General features: G+C 41.3%; 1 protein-coding gene and 1 long non-coding RNA gene across 2 annotated transcripts in view; one reads left to right on the top strand and one right to left on the bottom strand.

Annotated features, from left to right (window-relative positions):
• The window catches only part of LOC105480396 (uncharacterized), a 36362-nt gene extending 23238 nt beyond the window's left edge, over window positions 1-13124 (bottom strand). Inside the window, exon 1 of the long non-coding RNA XR_986449.3 lies at window positions 12317-13124. This is a non-coding gene — a long non-coding RNA (uncharacterized lncRNA). The remainder of the gene's footprint in view (window positions 1-12316) is intronic.
• Window positions 1-20541, top strand: part of LOC105480397 (serine peptidase inhibitor Kazal type 8 (putative)) — a 49474-nt gene that overhangs the window by 18873 nt on the left and 10060 nt on the right. The window contains exons 3-5 of the mRNA XM_011739192.3: window positions 198-277; window positions 12378-12427; window positions 13861-13982. Of these exons, the coding sequence (XP_011737494.2) occupies window positions 211-277; window positions 12378-12427; window positions 13861-13982 (239 nt within the window). The 5' untranslated portion in view covers window positions 198-210. The remainder of the gene's footprint in view (window positions 1-197; window positions 278-12377; window positions 12428-13860; window positions 13983-20541) is intronic.

Below are 20541 nucleotides of genomic sequence, written 5' to 3'. Positions count from 1 at the left end.
CTTTTTTTCCCCAAATGTCCAATGATTTTAGGGAAATGAATTAAACAATTGAGTTGCATCAGACACAATTCATTCCAAATGACCTGAGGAAAGGACAAAGTATTTAGACTTCATTTCCTGGTCAGTGAGGGATCTCTGTGAGAACTTGTACTTCGCATAGATGTTTGTCCTACATAAAAAGTTGCATATTTCCACAGTTCCTCTGTCACCATGAAGGGGACCTGCTCAGATGCCATCCTTATTCTAGCTACCTCCATGTGGATGGCCTTTGCAATTGGTGAGTTATGTGTCCTTGCTCTGCCCACATTTTCTGCAGTAAATCTAGAATCATGAGAAAATTAGAGATGGAAGTGGAAGTGCTGTTCAGTTTTATTTAATCCTAATTTATCATGTTACAAAAGTAGACATTAAAACCCAGAGAAAGGATTCACACAATGTTGTTAGTATCAAAGCTAGGAGTCGAATCCAAACCATCGAAGTCCAGGAACATTGAACTTTCCAAAATGCCAGGTTACTACCTAAGGTATTTAAACCTCAGAAATGTACATTTCTAGAGTTTGTATATTTACATATCTCAAATCAAAAAAAGAACCTCATTAGGCTATGTGGAAATAGACTCAGATATTATTCTGGTTAATGGTGGGTTTTAGCAAAAGTTGTGCTTATAGTTAAGTGTAGGGAATCTCTGAAGGCCTCAACATGTCATTTTTCTATTCGGTTTCTGCAACTCTTTCCTACTTGTCTTCAATCTCTTACTTTCCATTGGTACTGTGTCTCACTTAAAACATTTTTTTCAAGCCTCTCACATCTTAGGAGAGTTCTGTAACAGGCTGAAAACTGTTTTTCATAACTCTCATATCTTACATAAAAAAACAAATAGGCCTGGTCCCTCTCCTCCCCTTCCCTCTCCAATTTAATCATCTGTTGACAAATTTAGGTATATTTCTACACTTCCTCACCTTTCATTCAATCCTCACCCCCACTGCTACTGAACGTATCAGTCATTGGCATCGGCCTCCCTGCAAGCCTGCTGTGTTCCCTTCTGGCTGAGTCTCATCCTCTGTTGGGAACACATCATAACTCAACCAAGGTGGACCACTCCATCTTTCTTGCAAATCACCCTTTCCTTGTTCTCGTAGTTGTATGGCCTCATATTGTTTCCTCAAACCTATTTCTCCACTGTATGCCCATAACCTGTGACTAAGTTCCATTGATAGAACACTTCATATATCATGTAAATTTGTGCATTTTCCACATTTCCACAACAGTGACTTCCTCAGTGAAGGTTCTCATCATTTCATGAAAATGTTTTTATATTCTCCTTAACCATTCCCTTTGCCTCTAACTTGACTTACTCTCACCCATGTACCACTGCTACAATAGTTGTCATTTTTAGTGCAAATCTTATCTTACTTCTGCTGTAATGAACACAAAAGCCTTTGTGATGTGGCCCTTAACTACTATGCTGGGTTTCCCAGCACCCATTTATTTACACATCCAATAAATACATACTGTGCATTGACCTTATGCCAGTAACTGGGCTAGACACTGGTTATGTGGCAGGAATGGTACCTGAACACACCAGTGGTGGAAGGTGTATAGATATCATGGTTCATTCCAAATACGAACGCACTTTTTTTTTTTTTTTTGAGACAGAGTCTTGCTTTTACCCAGGCTGGAGTGCAGTGGTGTGATCTCGGCTCACTGCAACCTCCACCTCCTGGGTTCAAGCAAGTCTCCCACCTCAGCCCCCAAAGTGGCTGGAACTATAGGCATGTGCCACCATGCCTGGCTAAACTTTTTGTATTTTTAGTAGAGATGGGGTTTGACCATGTTGGCCAGGGTGGTCTCGAACATCTGACCTCAAGTGATCCATCGGCTTGTCCTCCTAAAGTGCTGAGATTAAGGCATGAGTCACCTCACCCAGCCACACTTTTTTTTTTTTTTTTGAGATGTAGTCTCCCTTAGCCGCCCGGGCTGGAGTTCAGTGGCGCCATTTTGGCTCACTGCAACCACTGTCTCCCAGGTTCAAGTGATTCTCCCATCTCAGCCTTCTGAGTAGCTGGGATTACAGGCACCCACCATCATGCCTGGCTAATTTTTGTATTTTAGTAGACAGGGTTTCACCATGTTGGTCAGGCTGGTCTTGAACTCCTGACCTAAGGTGATCCACCTGCCTTGGCCTCCTAAAGTGCTGGGATTACAGGCATGAGCCACTACACCCAACCCGGCCACACATTTTTTTTTTTTTTTTTTTTTTGAGACAGAGTCTTGCTCTGTCGCCCAGGCTGGGGTGCAGTGGCCGGATCTCAGCTCACTGCAAGCTCCGCCTCCCGGGTTTAGACCATTCTCCTGCCTCAGCCTCCCGAGTAGCTGGGACTACAGGTGCCCACCACCTCGCCCGGCTAGTTTTTTGTATTTTTTAGTAGAGACGGGGTTTCACCGTGTTAGCCAGGATGGTCTCGATCTCCTGACCTCGTGATCCGCCCGTCTCGGCCTCCCAAAGTGCTGGGATTACAGGCTTGAGCCACCGCGCCCGGCCCTGGCCACACATTTTGATAAGTGTCTCAAAAGGTAGGAACAGTGAGAATGTGTAGAACTTAAGCCACTGCCTATCTTTCCCCTCCCCTTCCCAGCGCAATGTGATGGAAGATCTACTCTGGACAGATACGGCCAAGATGAGTTTTTCTTCTCTCCCTAAGCTTACAGGGGACAATGGTATATCTCCCTGGGAAGGACACGTCATCAACATTTTTCATTCCCCCATACCTCTGTGTTGCTGAGGCTAAATTCCAGGAGAATGAGTCCAAGAGGCAGAGTCCTGTCTTTTCCCACCCATCTGCTACTTGTGAGACTGAGGCTCTATCCCAGGTGAGGCAGACTGAGAGTAGTGGGGCCATGATTGCCCTCACCCTAGCTTAGTGTATTAGTCCATTTTCACACTGCTATAAAGATACTACCTGAGACTGGGTAACTTATAAACAAAAGAGGTTTAATTGACTCACAGTTCAGTATGGTTGGGGAGGGCTCAGGAAACTTACAATCATGCTGGAAGGCAAAGGGGAAGCAAGGCACATCTTACTATGGTGAGGCAGGAGACTTAGAGAGTGAGAGAGCAAGGAAGTGCCATACTTTAAAACTCTCAGCTCTCGTGAGAACTCACTCACTATCACAAAAACAGCATGGGGGGAACCACCCCTGTGATTCAAACACCTCCCACTAGGCCCCTCCCTTAACAGGTGACACAGGTGGGGATTACAATTTGAGATGAGATTTGGCTGGGGACACACACAAATCATATCACTTAGCTTGTAGGTGGGAGGTTCCATGCTGGAAGAAACAAACTGAGAAGATTCGAGGCTATCACAAGAACAGCATTCTTACCATTATTACACAGTGTTCTGCTTGTAAAGCAGGTTATTGCTCTGAAATAAGCAGGCTACTGTCCAGAGCAATGACACAGATATTTTGCCCAGGGAGAAAGGCAGGTCATAAGAATAGAGATCTCCAGAGATTTCTGAAAATCAACCAACCAAATAAAGAAAAACACTTTCTGACCATATTTGTGTGGTGAAGTTTAAGCCTAAGGACACTGTTTTGGTCCATTTTGTCCTGCTATAACAGAATACCTAAGACTGAGTAATTGATAAAGAACAGAGGTTTATTTCTTACAGTTCTGGAACGTGAAAAGCCCAAAGTTGAGGAGCCCACATCTTGCAAGTCCTTCTTGATGTGTCATGCATGACAGAAGGTGGAGGGGCAAGAGAACACGCACATGTGTGCACACACACAAGAGGAATGAATTCATCTGTTTATCAGGAACCATTCTTGCAATAACATCATTAATCCATTCATGAGGGCAGAGCCCTCATGACCTAATTGCTTCCCAAAGACTTCATCTCTCAACACTGTTGTGTTGGGGATTATGTTTCTAATACGTGAACTTTGGGAGACACATTCAAACCATAGCAGGCACTCTCAAAAACAAGAGAGATTTTGATGGGCAGCAATTAAGAGAAGGCAGGTGGCTCCATGAAAACAATAAGCTAAGCCATAGATCAACTAGTCTACCAGAAAGAATCAGGAAAAAGACTGCTAAAAAGAGCCCCCCCTGGGGGTAGAGGGGTCAGGGCAAACCTCAGAGGCTGGTCTCAGAACGATCGTGTAGAGGGATCCAAATTTAATTGGATCAGACTGTGGAAGAATTTATGCCTCAGAGAATTGTTGAAAGCAATAGAGCAATCATGTAGCAATTAGCAGAATGTAACATCTGGTGTGATACCAATAGAGGCAACATCTTAACAGAGAAATCAGAGAAAGAGATAGTCAAACTTAGCCCTGCTAAAACCACTGTCACCCCAAGATGACTGGGCACATGGCCAAAGCTGTATCCTCTGAAGAGTGACATCAGGCCGGGCACAGTGGCTCACACCTGTAATCTCAACATTTTGGGAGGCTGAGGCAGGCAGATCACCTGAGGTCAGGAGTTTGTGACCAGCCTGGTCAACATGGTAAAACCCTGTCTCTACTAAAAATGCAAAAATTAGCCAGGCAAGGTGGCTCATGCCTGCAATCCAAGCTACTTGGGAGGATGAGGCAGGAGAATCGGTTGAACCTGGGAGGCAGCAGTTGCAGTGAGCCAAGATCACACCACTGCACTCCAGCCTGGGCAACAGAGTGAGACTCTGTCTCAAAAATAAAGAAAGAAAGAAAAGAAAAGAAAAGAAAAGGGTGACATCAGAGGCTTCACACTGCAGGGGAAATAGATTTCACTAAAACATTCCAGCAACGTCATTAAACAAATTACAAGCAAACAACAACAAATCCTGATAATGGAGAGAAGTCAGTATCCAGAGTTGCTATAATACACTATCTGAATATCTAGTTTTCATAAAAAATTATGAGACAAGAAAAAAAAAAGCATGAAATCCATACAAAGGAGGAAAAAGGCAAGCAACAGAGACTACCTGTGAGAGGGTCCAGACAAAACCATCAAAGGAACTAATATAAATATTTACAAAAACTGAAGGAACTCATGCTTCCAGAAGTGAAGGAAGATAAAATGATGATGTCTTATCAATAAGGAGAGACAAATTCAATTTTTAAAAAGAATGGAAACTCTGGGGTTGAAAACTATAATAAATAAAAACATTCACTTGAAAGCACAACAGTAGATTGTTCTTCTAGCAGAAGAAAGAATCAGTAAACTTGAAGACAAAACAACTGAGATTATGGTATCTTAAGAACAGAGAGAAAAAAATACTGAAAAAAAGAGCAGTCTCTTAGAAATGCGGGACACCATTAAGAATATGAACATACACATAATGAAAGAAGCAGAGGAGAAAAAGAGAAAAAGAAGAGAATGAAAATACTTGAAGAGATAATGGCTGAAAAATTCCAAATTCTGATGAAAAACCTTAATCTGTGCATCCAAGAAGTTCAATGAACTTCTGGTAGGACAAACACAAAAACATTCATATGTAGACACATCATTATCAAACTACCTAAAGACAAAGACCAAGAGAAAATCTTGAAAGCAGCAAAAGAAGCAAAACTTCTTTGCAAGTGATTTTTCAGTAGGATTAACAACTGATTTCACATTAGGAACCATAAGCCGGGCGCAGTGGCTCACACCTATAATCCCAGCACTTTGGGAGGCTGGGTTGGGCGGATCACCTCAGGTTGGGAGTTTGAGACCAGCCTGACCAACATGGAGAAATGCCATCTCTACTAAAAATACACAATTAGCCGGGCATGGTGGTGCATGCCTGTAATCCCAAGTATTCGGGAGGCTGAGGCAGGAGAATCGCTTGAACCCAGGAGGCGGAGGTTGCAGTGAGCCGATATTATGCCATTGTACTCCAGCCTGGGCAACAAGAGCAAAACTCTGTCTCAAAAAAAAAAAAAAAAAAAAAAAAAAATGAAGGTCAGAAGGCAGTGGTATAACATATTCAAAGTGCTAAAAGGAAGAAAGCTATCATCCAAGAATCTTATATGCAGCAAAGTGACATTTCCAAAAAAAAAAAAAAGGTGGAATTAAGACATTCCCAGATAAACAAGAACTGAGAGAACTTTTTTCTAGCAGAATTACCTTACTAAAAATACCAAAGGAGGTTCTTCAGGCTGAAAGCAAGAGGCAGACAAAAATTCAAATCTACATAAACAACACACAGCAAGGTAAAGATAAGTAATTATAAAAGGATAAATGCACATTTCTTCTCCTTTCTTATTTTAACTGAGTTTAAAATCATTGTATAATTAGTAGGGCATGATGGAGGGTGCCTGTAATCCTAGCTACTTGGAAGGCTGAGGCATGAGAATCACTTCAACGCGGGAGGTGGAGGTTGCAGTGAGCCGAGATCATGCCATTGCACTCTAGCCTGGGTGATAGAGCAAGACGCAGTCTCAAAAAAAAAAAAAAAAAAATTATTGTATAAAATCATATATGTGGGCCAGCATGGTGTCTCGTGTCTATAATCCTAATACTTTGGGAAGCCAAGATGGGAGGATTGTTTGAGCCCAGGAGTTTGAGGCCAGCTTGGGCAACATAGTAAGATACCATCTTTTAAAAGATAAATTACTAAAAACTTTTAGACCATATGTATGCAATTATATCTGCCTACAGCATATAGAAATGTAATGTATTTGACAATAAAAGCACAAAAGAGATGAGTGGGAACAAAGCAGGATTGATGCAAAGAAATGACACCAGATGGTAACTTAAATCTATAGGAACAAATGAAGAGAACAAAAAATGGCGAATAAGAAGGTTAATATAAGAAAGGATGGGTCAGGCATGGTGGCTCATGCCTGTAATCCCAGCACTCTGGGAGGCCAAGGCGGGTGGATCACGAGGTCAGGAGTTTGAGACCATCCTGGCCAGCATCGTGAAACCCCATCTTTAATAAAAATACAAAAAATTAGCAGAGCGTGGCAGCATGTGCCTGTAGTCCTAGGTACTCAGAAGGCTGAGGCAGGAGAATCGCTTGAACCTGGCAGGTGGAGGTTGCAGTGAGCCAAGGTTGTGCCACTGTACTCCAGTCTGGGCAACAGAGTGAGACGGCATCTAAAAAAAAAAAAAAAAAAAAAAGGAAGGATGTCCGAGCCTGGCGGCTCACACCTGTAATCCCAGCACTTTGGGAGGCCAAGGTGGGCAGATCACCTGAGGTCGGGAGTTTGAGACCAACCTGACCAACATGGAGAAACCCCATCTCTACTGAAAATACAAAATTAGGCATGGTGGTGCAGACCTGTAGTCCCAGCTACTGGGGAGGCTGAGGCAGGAGACTCTCTTGAACTAGGAAGGTGGAAGTTGCAGTGAACCAAGAATGTGTCAGTGCACTCCAGCCTGGGCAACAGAGTGAACAGCTGTCTCAAAAAAACAAAAATTACAACATTACATTAAAAAATACTTACTTATGCAACATAAACCAGTGAAGGAGGACTTGAGAAAAAAGGAGACATATACAAAACAAAAAGTAAAATGGCAGGTATAAGTCAATTCAACTATACCAATAAAAATGTTAAATGTGAATGAATTACACAATCCAATCGAAAGGCAGAAACTGTCAGACTGAACAGAAAAAAAACCAACATCCAACTATATGCTTTCTATGGAGATACTCCTTAGATTCAAAAACACGAATAAGCTGAAAGTAAAATGATGAGAAAAATACATCATGCAAACTGCAACCATAAACAGCTGGAATGGTTATACTAATATCAGACAAAATAGACTTCAAAACAAAAATGTTACTACAAATGAAGAGAGACATTCTATGATAAAGGGTCAGTCTATCAGGAAGATAAAACAATTATGAACATATATGTACCTAAAAATAAAGCCCCAAATATATGAAGCAAACTAAGAATTGAAGGGAGAAATTGATAATACAACAATAATAGTTGGAGACATCACCTCACACTTTTAATAATGGCTAAAACATAGGCCAGGTGTGGTGGCTTACGCCTGTAATCCCAACACTTTGGGAGGCCGAGGCAGACAGATCACCTGAGGTCAGGAGTTCGAGACCAGCCTGACCAACATGGAGAAATCCTGTCTCTAATAAAAATACAAAAATCAGCCAGGCATGGTGGCACATGCCTGTAATGCTAGCTACTTGAGAGGCTGAGGCAAGAGAATCACTTGAACCCAGGAGGCAGAGGTTGTGGTGAGCTGAGATTGCACCATTGCACTCCAGCCTGGGCAACAAGAGTGAAACTCCATCTCAAAAAATAAAAAATAAAAATAATAATGGCTAAAATAGCTAGACAGAAGACCAATAAGGAAATAGAAGACTAGAACAACACTATTAAACAACTAGATCTAACAGACATCTACAGACTACACCATCTGACAACATCAGAATACACATACTGCTCAGGTGCACATGCAATGTTCTCCAGTATAGGCTATATCCTAGATCATAAAACAAGCCTCAATAAATCTAAAAGGATTGAAATCCTTTTAGTAAAGTAAAGTAAAGTACTTTTTCTACTATATAGAAATATTTCTTTGAATGTATTTCTGTATGTTCTCTATATAGAAATGTAATATATTTGACAATAACAGCACAAAGGAGGTGAGTAGAAGCAACATTGCTCTCACCACTACTATTTAACATTGTACTGGAGGTTCTAGACAGGGTAATTAGGCAAGATAAAATGAATAAAAGTTATCCAGATAGGATTGGAAGAAGTAAAATGATCTCTATTTGTAGATGACATAATTCTGTGAATAGAAAGTCCTAAGGAATACTCTAAAAACTGTTAGGGTTAATAGCAAGTTTGCAGAATACAGGAGCAATATACAAAAATCATTTGTATTTCTACACACTACTAATGAACATCCTGAAAATGAAATTAAGAAACCAATTTCACTTACAGTAGCATCAAAAATAATAAAATACCTAAGGATAATTTACCAAAGGAGGTGAAAGACTTGTACCTGAAAACTATAAAACATTGATGAAAGAAATTCAAGAAGACCTAAACCAACATAAAAATATCCCATCTTCATGGATTGGAAGACTTAACATTGTTAAGATGTCAATACTCTAGAAATCAATCTACAGATTCCATGCAAATCCTATCACAGTCCCAGCTGGCTTTTTCACAGAAATGGAAAAGCTGATCCTAAAATTCATATGGAAAAGCAAAAGACTAACAATAGACAAAACAATCTTGAAAAAAAAACAAAGTTGAAGTACTCACACTTTTCAATTTCAAAGCTTACTACAAAGTTACAGACATCAAGACAGTTTGGTACTAGCATGAGAATAGAAATACAGGTCAATGTTTGAGTCATACGTTTTATGAAAAAGAAAAAGAAATACAGATCAATAAAATATAAGAATCCAGGGGGAAAACACCTTACATTTGGAGTGAATTGATTTTAACAAGGTCTTAAGACAATTCAGTGGACAATAATCTTTTTTTTTTTTTTTTTTTTTTTTTTTGAGACGGAGTCTCGCTCTGTCGCCCGGGCTGGAGTGCAGTGGCCGGATCTCAGCTCACTGCAAGCTCCGCCTCCCGAGTTTACGCCATTCTCCTGCCTCAGCCTCCCGAGTAGCTGGGACTACAGGCGCCCGCCACCTCGCCCGGCTAGTTTTTTTTTTTTTTTTTTTTTGTATTTTTTGGTAGAGACGGGGTTTCACCGTGTTAGCCAGGATGGTCTCGATCTCCTGACCTCGTGATCCGCCCGTCTCGGCCTCCCAAAGTGCTGGGATTACAGGCTTGAGCCACCGCGCCCGGCCTATAATCTTTTTAAACAAATGCTGCTAGGACAACTGGATATCTATATACAAAAGAATAAATTTGGACCTTTTCCTCACACCATGGACACAAATTATAATGCCCTAACATGGATCACAGAACTAAATGTAAGAGCTAAAATTATAAAACTATTAGAAGAAAACAATATGAGTGAATTTTGTGACCTTGAATTAGGCAAAGCCTTCTTAATGATGGCACCAAAGGCAGAAAGGAACAACAAAAACAAAAAGATCAATTGGACTTTAAAAAACTTTTGTGATTCAAACAATACCAATAAAGATACCAATATGGCCAGGAGTGGTGGCTCACGCCTGTAATCCCAGCACTTCAGGAGGCTGAGGCAGGCAGATCACCTGAGGTACTGAAAATACAAAAATTAGCTAGGCGTGGTAGTGCACACCTGTAATCCCAGCTACTCAGGTGGCTGAGGCACGAAAATTGCTTGAACCTGGGAGGTGGAGGTTGCAGTAAGCAGAGATCACGCCACTGCACTCCAACCTGTGTGACAGAACGAGACTCTGTTTCAAAAAACAAAACCAAACCAACCAAACAAACAAAAACAACAGAGATACCACTTCACACCTACTAGGATGGCTATAAGCAAAAAGAGAGATAGTAACAAGTGCTAGCAAGGATGTGAAGAAATTGAAGCCATCGTGCATTGCTGGTGGGAATGTAAAATGCAGCTGCTTTGGAAAATAGCCTGGCAACTCCTTAAAAGGTTTAAATATGACTGGCAATTCCACACTTTGTATATACTCAAGGGAAGTAAAAACACATGCCCACACCAAAATGTGTGCATAAATATTCATAGCAGCTTTATTCATAACAGCAAAAAAGTGAAAGCAACTCAAATGTCCATTAACTGATTAATGGATAAATGTGGAATATACATAAATTGAATATTATTTAGCTATAAAAAGGAATGAAGTACTGAAACAAGCTACAATATAGTTAAAACATTAAAACACAGACACAAAAAACCACATACTTCCTTGCATGACTCCACTTACATGAAATGTCCAGAGAAGCAAATCTATAGAAACTGAAAGTAGAGGCTGGGCTTGGTAGCTCACATCTGTAACCCCAGAACTTTGAGAGGCTGAGGTGGGCAGATCACCTGAGGTCAGGAGTTCGAGACCAGCCTGGCCAACACAGTGAAACCCCATCTCTACTAAAAATACAAAAATTAGCCAGGTGTGGTGGCATGCACCTGTAATCCCAGCTACTTTGAAGGCTGAGACAGAATAATCACTTAAACCCAGGAGGCGGAGGTTGCAGTGAGCCGAGATCGTGCCACTGCATTCCAGCTTAGGTGACAGAGTGAGATTCTGTCCAAAAAAAAAAAAAAGAAAGTGGATTATTGTTCTTCAGGGGCGAGGGTGGGGCAGGAGGGGAAATTGTTGGGAGAGGGGCATGATAAACCACTGCTAATGGTTACAGGTTTTATTTTTGGGGTGATGGTGGCATAACTGTCAATATACTAAGAACCGTCAAACTGTACACTTTTGGTGAATCATTTAAAAAGAAAAAAAAATTCTCTATATGATGGTAAACACCAGTAAATTCGGCTGGGCACGGTGGCTCACATTTGTAATCCCAGCACTTTAGGAGGCTGAGTGGGAGAATTGCTTAAGCCCAGCAGTTCAAGACCAGCCTGTACAACATAGTGAGACCTCAGCTCCACCAAAAAAAATAAAGAAAATGAGTCGGGCATGGTGGTGCATGCCTGTAGTCCCAGTCACTTGGGAGGCTAAGGTAGGGGGATTACTTGAGTCCAGGTAGTTAAGGCTTCAGTGAGCTGATATCCTGTCAATGCACTCCAGCCTGGGTGACAGAGCAAGACTCTGTCTCAAAACATTTTTCTTTTTTAGACGAAGTCTTGCTGTTTCACCCAGGCTGGAGTGTAATGGCGCAATCTTGGCTCACTGCAACCTCCACCTCCTGGGTTCAAGCCATTCTCCTGCCTCAGCATCCCAAGTAGCTGGGACTACAGGCATGCACCACCACGCCTGGCTAATTTTTGTCTTTTTAGTAGAGACAGGGTTTCACCATGTTGGCCAGGCTGATCAAAACATTTTTTTTTAATCTGGTAAAGTTCTATGATATGTGAATTATACTCCAGAAAGCTTATATATATGAGAGTTGATAACATATCATACATATTATATACTATTATATCATATGATTATAATATATACTTATATAAAATTTTATATACTATGTAATTGCAAAGATTGCTTTGGATTGAATATGTAAACCTTAATGAAACGCAGCATCTTTTAGGGCATCTCAATATAATGAATTCATGGTAATTTGTAACTTAGAGCATGTTTACTAAAAATAACTGACAAGGATTATAGAAGTTGTTACTTATGAAATGGAAGGGCTAGAATTAAACTCTCCATTTTACAAGAAGGTAAAGGCAGGTTTTCCTGATTCTTCACTCCTTTAGAGGGCAGCTTGCATCAAAGAGGATCCCAGTCTCTTCTAATGGGGTTTGATGCTTCCTGTGTGCCAACTAGGGTTCCCCTCGTCTTACCTTTTTCCCTGACGGCAGAAGACAGAGAAGCAACTTTTCTGTACGTGCTTTTGTCTTCCAGACTTCCCCCTTCCTATGGCCTCTGAAAGCGGTCAGCTAGGAGAAACAAAAGTGAGTACTGCTTCCTTGGTTCCCAAGAACAGGAATGGGGAGAGAGCCAGTTTCCCCAAAAGCCCCAGCTCTTTCTTCTGGGAGGTGGGCAGTGGAAGGGGCATGCATGGGAATAACAGAACAATAAAAGCTGAGTCACCAAGTATGTGTAGCACATTTTATGTGTTCCTGAGCCCTCTTCTCAAGGGTTCTCCCCATCAGTTTACATAACTCACCTGTGGGGTAGAAAGCAAGTATTTTGCACCAATAAATGGATGAGGATGTCGTGGCACAAATTCAGGTAGGTCCTATGCTGCAGTGGACACTCCTTCCACTGTGATATGCCAGGCATACCCCCTGCCTCCCTCATACCAAGGCCCTATGTGGTATTTTCTACATCTCCTTCCTTCGGTGCCTTCAACCTGCTGTGACAAGTTTGAGCCCCTGCCATCTGAGACACCACATATGGTAATGTTCATCAGATTTTTTTTTTTTTTTTTTCCTGAGACGGAGTCTCACTCTGTTGCCCAGGCTGGAGTGCAGTGGCACGATCTCAGCTCACTGCAACCTCCACTTCTCAGGTTCAAGCGATTCTTCTGCCTCAGCCTCCCGAGTAGCTTGGACTACAGGTGCCTGCCACCATGCCCGGCTAATTTTTGTATTTTTAGTAGAGATGGGGTTTCACCATGTTGGCCAGGCTGGTCTCAAACTCCTGACCTCATGGTCTGCCCACCTTGGCCTCCCAAAGTGCTGGGATTACAGGCATGAGCCACCATGCCTGGCCATTCATTAGAAATTTTAACCTGGAAAGACATTTCCCTAATTTTGTTCTCTGTAACCTAACAACCATATTTTGTGGTTGGTTCAAAAATATGATTGTTATGTTACAGAGGGCAGGTATTTTTATCTTTTTTTTTTTTTTTTTTTGAGACGGAGTCTTGCTCTGTCACCCAGGCTGGAGTGCAGTGGCCAGATCTCAGCTCACTGCAAGCTCCGCTTCCTGGGTTTACGCCATTCTCCTGCCTCAGCCTCCCAAGTAGCTGGGACTACAGGCGCCCGCCACCGCGCCCGGCTAGTTTTTTTTGTATTTTTTAGTAGAGACGGGGTTTCACCATGTTAGCCAGGATGGTCTCGATCTCCTGACCTCATGATCCGCCCTTCTCGGCCTCCCAAAGTGCCAGGATTACAGGCTTGAGCCACCGCGCCAGGCCGGTATTTTTTTCTTAATAAAGAATTTATGGGAGACTGGAGAGTACACAGATTTTATATTATTTTACAATTATATACATATTGTGGGTGGTAACTGTTGGGGTCTAACACTGAGGCTTCTGAATTCTGTTCTCTGAACTCCTGGTCTGGTGCTCATATTCCATCCACCTCCCAAGCTACACATCGTAATGGCCAAAGGACCTGGATGAAAGTGTCTGAAGCAGCTGTGTGTGTCTCACCTTCAGGTTGAATGCCTCAAGAATATAAATAACTGCTGGTTTTTGTCCTACATCAAGCCCAGTGAACCTATTTGTGGCAGTGACAAGGTTACCTACAGTAGTGAGTGCCATCTCTGCTCCAAAATTCTGTAAGTCCTAATTTTGTTCTCCCTTTCTTTCAAATCAAGAGGCTAAGGGTGGTCAAAAGAGGGTGATGACCTCAGCCCACTTCCTACATCATCCAATGAGATCTTCTCTCCAGACATTCCTCCAGTATTTGTTCCTCCCTTTCTTCCATCCCTCTCTGTGACCTCAAAAGGTACATGTGATCCTATTCAGACAATGCAGAAACAGAAATCCACAAGGTGAGGGCACTGTGTGTGACCTGTTCAAGCCTCAGGTGGAGGCACTCAGAAACAAGCAGCCACAGCATTTAGATCATGTGACCTTACATGAAGGTCATCCTCATGCCCCCTCAGGCCAAAGAACAGAAACAAAGAACAAAAAGAAGAGAAAGAGGAAGCTGGGTGAAGAATCTTCCCAGCTAAGAGTTTATTGGTCCTAAAATGGATATTATTTTCCAAAACAACTTTCTTTAGCTTTCAACTTAGTATGTGGTTTTGCCTCTGCACCTATCACATGTTAGAAGCTTTGAGTAACACACAAGTGAAATGCCCAATTGTTGAGCCCAAGGGGAATAGCAAGGAGGAGGGGTTTGCATTAAGGAAACTCCTATAGAGATAGGAGGAGGATTCTCTGACATCTGCTTTCTCCTTTAAGGAGAAAAGCTACACCCTTGTCTAACTACGGCTTACAGGTTGAGTGCAGTATCTTAAGAGAGAAAAGTAAAAACACAAGAGTAGATCACAGTTAGTTCTCTCTCTCCTTCCTCTTCTTAGCTTCTCCTCCAGAGAAGGAATAAGAATCTTCTTGATCAGGATGAGAGATATTTGGCTGGGCAGGATCGGACTTTCTTGTATTCTTGGCTGAATAAACACTAAAGCTTACGCTAGAACCCATAAAAGAGTTGTAAGGTAAACAACTTTGGTGTCAGCCTCAATCACTGGCACAGACACCAACACCTGACCATCAGAAAGCATCAGCTGGGGAATGCGCAGCATCACAGGGTCAAACGATGCTGGAACCAGGAGACATCTGAGAGATGGCCTCCAAAGAGCTCCCTTTCAGTGTATCTTAGAAATTATTCTGGGCCGGGCGCGGTGGCTCACGCCTGTAATCCCAGCACTTTGGGAGGCCGAGACGGGCGGATCACAAGGTCAGGAGATCGAGACCATCCTGGCTAACACGGTGAAACCCCGTCTCTACTAAAAAATACAAAAAACTAGCCGGGCGAGGTGGCGGACGCCTGTAGTCCCAGCTACTCGGGAGGCTGAGGCAGGAGAATGGCGTGAACCCGGGAGGTGGAGCTTGCAGTGAGCTGAGATCCGGCCACTGCACTCCAGCTTGGGTGACAGAGCGAGACTCCATCTCAAAAAAAAAAAAAAAAAAAGAAAGAAATTATTCTGGCTGGCTGCGGTGGCTCATGCCTGTAATCCCAGCACTTTGGGAGGCCGAGGTGGGAGGATCACCTGAGGTCAGGAGTTCGAGACCAGCCTGGCCAACATGACGAAACCCGGTCTCTACTAAAAATACAAAAATTAACCAAGTGTGGTGGTGCATGCCTGTAATCCCAGCTACTCAGGAGGATGAGGCAGAAGAATCCCTTGAACCCAGGAGGCGGAGGTTGCAGTGAGCTGAGATTGCACCACTGCACTCCAGCCTGGGAGATAAAGCAAGTCTCTGTCTAAAAAAAAAAAGAAAAGAAAAGAAAGAAATTATTCTCTTAGCAGTTGCACTGGAGATTACAAGTTAAATTTTAATTTATACCAATCTAATTTGGATCAATACCAACTTAATTACAAAAATCTTTAAAAATATTTTTGCCTAGAGGGGTGGCTCAAGCCTGTAATCCCAACACTTTGGGAAGCCAAGGCAAAAGAATTGCTTGAGCCTAGGGATTTGAGACATGAGCAACATAACGAGATCCTGTCTCTACAAAAAAATTAAAAACTTAGCCAGGCATGGTGGCACATGCCTATAGTCCTAGCTACTTGGAAGTCTGAGGCAGGATGATTGCTTGAGCCCAGGAGTTCAAGGCTGCAGTGAGCCATGCTCATGCCACTGCACTCTAGCCTGGGCAACGGAGCAAAATTCTTTCGAGACAGGCAGATCACGAGGTCAGGAGATTGAGACCATCCTGGCTAACATGGTGAAACCCCCTCTCTACTAAAAATACAAAAAATTAGGCGGGCATGGTGGCGGGCACCTGTAGTCCCAGCTATTCAGGAGGCTGAGGCAGGAGAACGGCATGAACCCGGGAGGTGGAGCTTGCAGTGAGCCGCGATCACACCACTGCACTCCAGCCTGGGTGACAGAGCAAGACTCTGTCTCAAATAAATAAATAAATAAATGCTTTTTTTTCTTTTTTCTTTTTTTTTTTTTGAGACTTAGTTTCACTCTTGTTGCCCATGTTGGAGTGCAATGCCATGGTCTCAACTCACTGCAACCTCTGCCTCCTGGGTTCAAGTGATTCTCCTGCCTCAGCTTCTCAAGTAGGTGGGATTACAGGCACACAGCAACAAGCCCAGCTAATTTTTGTGTTTTGTAGAGATGGGGTTTCACCATGTTGGCCAGGCTGGTCTCAAACTCCTGACCTCAGGTGATCTGCCCACCTCGGCCTCCTGAAGAGCTGGGATTACAGGTGTTCCAACACCAGTCTTCTCCCTCCAGGTGCTACCAGGCTGCTGGTTTTCACCATGATTGTGGGTGGTTGTTTTTCATTACTACCATGGAACTGGGGATGCTGCAAATGGGTTCAGAGCAAGATAAAATGCCACGAAGCTCACTATTCTTACTGAGATGCAGCAATTTTTCTTGAATAGATGTTCCTTGGATTGCTGCATGGTTTGATTTGTTTTTTAATTCCCAGAATTCTTGAAAACTTGATTCTGACCTTTTTTGTCAGTGTTCTTGTTGCTTTTGTGGAGGAGAGAATTTTTAAAGGTTCTTCTCCATTTTCACTGTCCATGCCAAAGGGCTCACTTTTGAATGAAGACACCGAGACCTGAGGGGAGCAACTTATCAAAGTTCTTATAACTATAAATGGGTGCAAATGCATATTTTTAAAGATTGAGGTAAAATTCATATGACATAAAATGAACCATTTTAAAGTGAACAAATTGGTAGCATTTAGTACATTTACAATGTTATAAAACTGCCACTTTTATTACTTTCAAAACATTTTTGTCACTCTAGAATAAAACCTCATGTCCATTAAGCAATTAACTTCGCATTCCCTCCTCCCCACAGTCCCTGGCAACTAGCAATAGACTTTCTGTTTTTACGGATTTACTATTCTGTGTATTTCACATAACTGGAATTATACAACATATGATCTTTGTGTCTGGCTTCTTTCACTTACATAATCATTTTGAGGTTCATCCACATTGTGGCATATGTCTTCATTTGTTTTTGTATTACTGAATAGTTTTCCATTATGTGTATATACCACAATTTTTTTTTAATTTATTCATTGATGGAAATTTGGGTTGTTTCCACATTTAACTATTGTGAATAGTGCTGTTACAGACATTTGTGTACAAGTATTTATTTGAGTACCTGTTTTCAGGCTTCTGGTTATACACCTAGGGGTGGAATTTGCTGAGTCATATGGTAATCGTGTGTTTAACTTTTTGAGGAACCATCAAACTTTTCCATAGGGGCTAACCATTTTACATTCTTCCGGAAATATGAGAGTTCCAATTTCTTCACATCCTTGCTACTACTTTTTAAAAATATTATGATGTCCATCCTTGTGGGTATGAAATGGTATCTCATCAGGTTTTCATTTACATTTCTCTAATGACTAATGAGGTTGGACATCTTTTCATGTACTTTTTGGCTATCCATATATCTTTTTTGAAGAAACATCTACTCAAGTCCTTTGCCCATTTTAAAAAATTGTGTTGTCTTTTTATTTTTCAGTTGTTAAGAATTCTTTATATATTCTGAATACTAAATACTATGATTTTCAAATATTCCCCCCATTCTATAGGTTGCCTTTTACTTTCATGATAATGTTCTTTGATGCACAAAGTTTTTAATTTTTATGAAGTCAATTTGTCTATTTTTTCTTTTGTTGCTCCTGCATTTGATATTACACCCAAGAAACCACTGTAAAATACAAAGGCATAAAGATTTTCTTATAATTTTTCTTCTAAGAGTTTAGTAGTTTTAGCCCATTGATCCATTTTTGAATTAAATTTTATAAATGGTGTGACATAGAGGTCTAACTTTTTTTTTTTTTTTTCTTTTTGAGACAGGGTCTCGCTCTGTCATCCAGGCTGGAGTGCAAGTGGCACAATCTCAGCTCACTGCAACCTCCGCCTCCTGGGTTCAAGCAATTCTCCTGCCTCAGCATCCCCAGTGGCTGGGATTACAGGTGCCCACCACCAACCCTGGGTAATTTTTGTATTTTTAATAGAGATGGGGTTTCACCATGTTGGTCAGGCTGGTCTCAATTCCTGACGTCAGGTGATCTGCCCGACTTGGCCTCCCAAAGTGCTGGGATTACAGGCGTGAGCCACCATGCCCTTCCTGTCTAATGTTATTATTTTGCATGTGGTTATCCAGTTGTCCCAGCTTTATTTGTTGAAGAAACTATCCTTTCCCCCCATTGAATGGCCTTGGCACCCTTGTTGAAAATCAACTGGCCATAGATATATGAGTTTATTTTTGGATCCTTGATTCTTTTCTTTTGTTCTGTGTTTATAGCCTAATACCAGTACCAGTACCACTGATTATTGTATATTTATTTATTTATTTATTTTTGGAGACAGGGTCTTACTGTGTCTCCCAAGTTGGAGAGCAGTGGTATGATCATGGCTCGCTGCAGTCTTGAGCTCCTGGGCCCACACAATCCTCCTGCCTCAGCCTCCCAAGTAGCTGAGACTGCAAGATTATTGTAGTGTTGTAGTAAGTTTTTGAAACTGGACATTCGGAGTTTTCCAATTTTGTTTCTTTTTCAAGATGATTTTGGCTACTCAGGGCCCTTTGCAATTCTGTATGAATTTCAAGATTGACTTTTCCTTTTCCACAAAATATAAACGCCACTGGAATTTTGATAGGGATTGCATTAAATCTGTAGATTGCTTTGGGAAGTATTGTCATCTTAAATTAATTCTTCCAATCAGTGAGAATGGGACATCATTCATTTATTTAGGCCTTCTTTATTTATTTTCAGCAGTTTCCGTTTTGTGGTTTTCAGTGTACAAGTCTTTCACCTCCAGGATTATTACTAAGTATTTTCTTTTTGGATGCTGTTGTAAACTGAATTGTTTTCTTAATTTTATTTTCAAATTGTTCATTGCTGATTTATAGTTATAGAAATACAACTGATTTTTGTGTGTTAATCTTGTGCTCTGCAACTTGCTGAATTTGTTAGCTTTAGTCATTTTTTATATTAGTTCTTTGGGATTTTCTACATATAGAATCATATCATCTTTGAATAGAGATCATTTTACTTCTTCCTTTCCAATTTGGATGCCTTTTATTTCTTTTTCTTGCCTAATTGCTCTGCCTAGAATTTCCAGTCCAATATTGAATCTCAGTGGTGAAAGCAGGTATTCATGTCTTGTTCCTGATCTTAGACAGGTCTTTCAGTCTTTCACCATTGAGTATGATGTTAGCTATGGGTTTTTCATAAGTGTTCTTTATCATGTTGAAGAAGTTCTCTTCTATTCCTAGTTTTCTGGGTGTTTTATTATGAAATGATGTTGGATTTTGTTGAATATTATGTGTGTATATTCTGAATCAATTGATATTATCATGGGATATTTTTCTGTCATTCTATTAATGTGATATTATTAAATTGGCTGATTTTTTTTTTTTTGAACCACTCTAAATTCTTGGGACAAAGCCCATTCTGTCATGGTATATAATCCTTTTGATATGTGGTTGGATTCAATTTGTTGGTATTTTTCTGAGAATCTTTGCATCTATTTTCATAAAGGATATTGGTCTATAGTTTTCTTTTATGTGATGTCTTTGCCTGTCTTTGATAACATGGTAATGCTGGCCTCTATGAGGAGGTAATGCTCCCAGTGTTCCCTCCTCTTTTATTATTTGGAAGAGTTTAAGAAAGATTGGTATTAAATCTTTTAAAAATATTTGGTAGGCCAGGCGCAGTGGCTCATGCCTGTAATCCCTGCATTCTGGGAGGCCGAAGCGGGTGGATCACCTGAGGTCAGGAGTTCCAGACCAGCCTGGCCAACATGATGAAACCCAGTCTCTACTAAAAACACAAAAAATTAGCTGGGCCTGGTAGCACATGCCTGTAATCCCAGCTACTTGGGAGGCTGAGGCAGGAGAATAGCTTGAACCCAGGAGGCGGAGGTTGTAGTGAGCCGAGATCACGCCACTGCACTCCATCCTGGGCAACAAGAGCAAAATTACTTCTCAAAAAAAACAAAAACAAAAAAAACCAAAAAACAAAAACCGGTAGAATTCAGTAGTAAAGCCATCTGGTCTTTGTCGGGACATTTATTACTGATTCAGTATCTTTACTTGTCATAGGTTGGTTGAGATTTTTTTATTTCTTATTGAGTAAGTTTGATAATTTGTGTGTTTCTAGGAATTTGTTCATTTCAT

This window comes from Macaca nemestrina, chromosome 2 (genome assembly GCF_043159975.1).
Source record: "Macaca nemestrina isolate mMacNem1 chromosome 2, mMacNem.hap1, whole genome shotgun sequence".
NCBI classification, from domain to species: domain Eukaryota; kingdom Metazoa; phylum Chordata; class Mammalia; order Primates; family Cercopithecidae; genus Macaca; species Macaca nemestrina.
The sequence above is the reverse complement of the archived record's forward strand: the minus strand, read 5'-3'. Positions and strand labels throughout refer to the sequence as shown.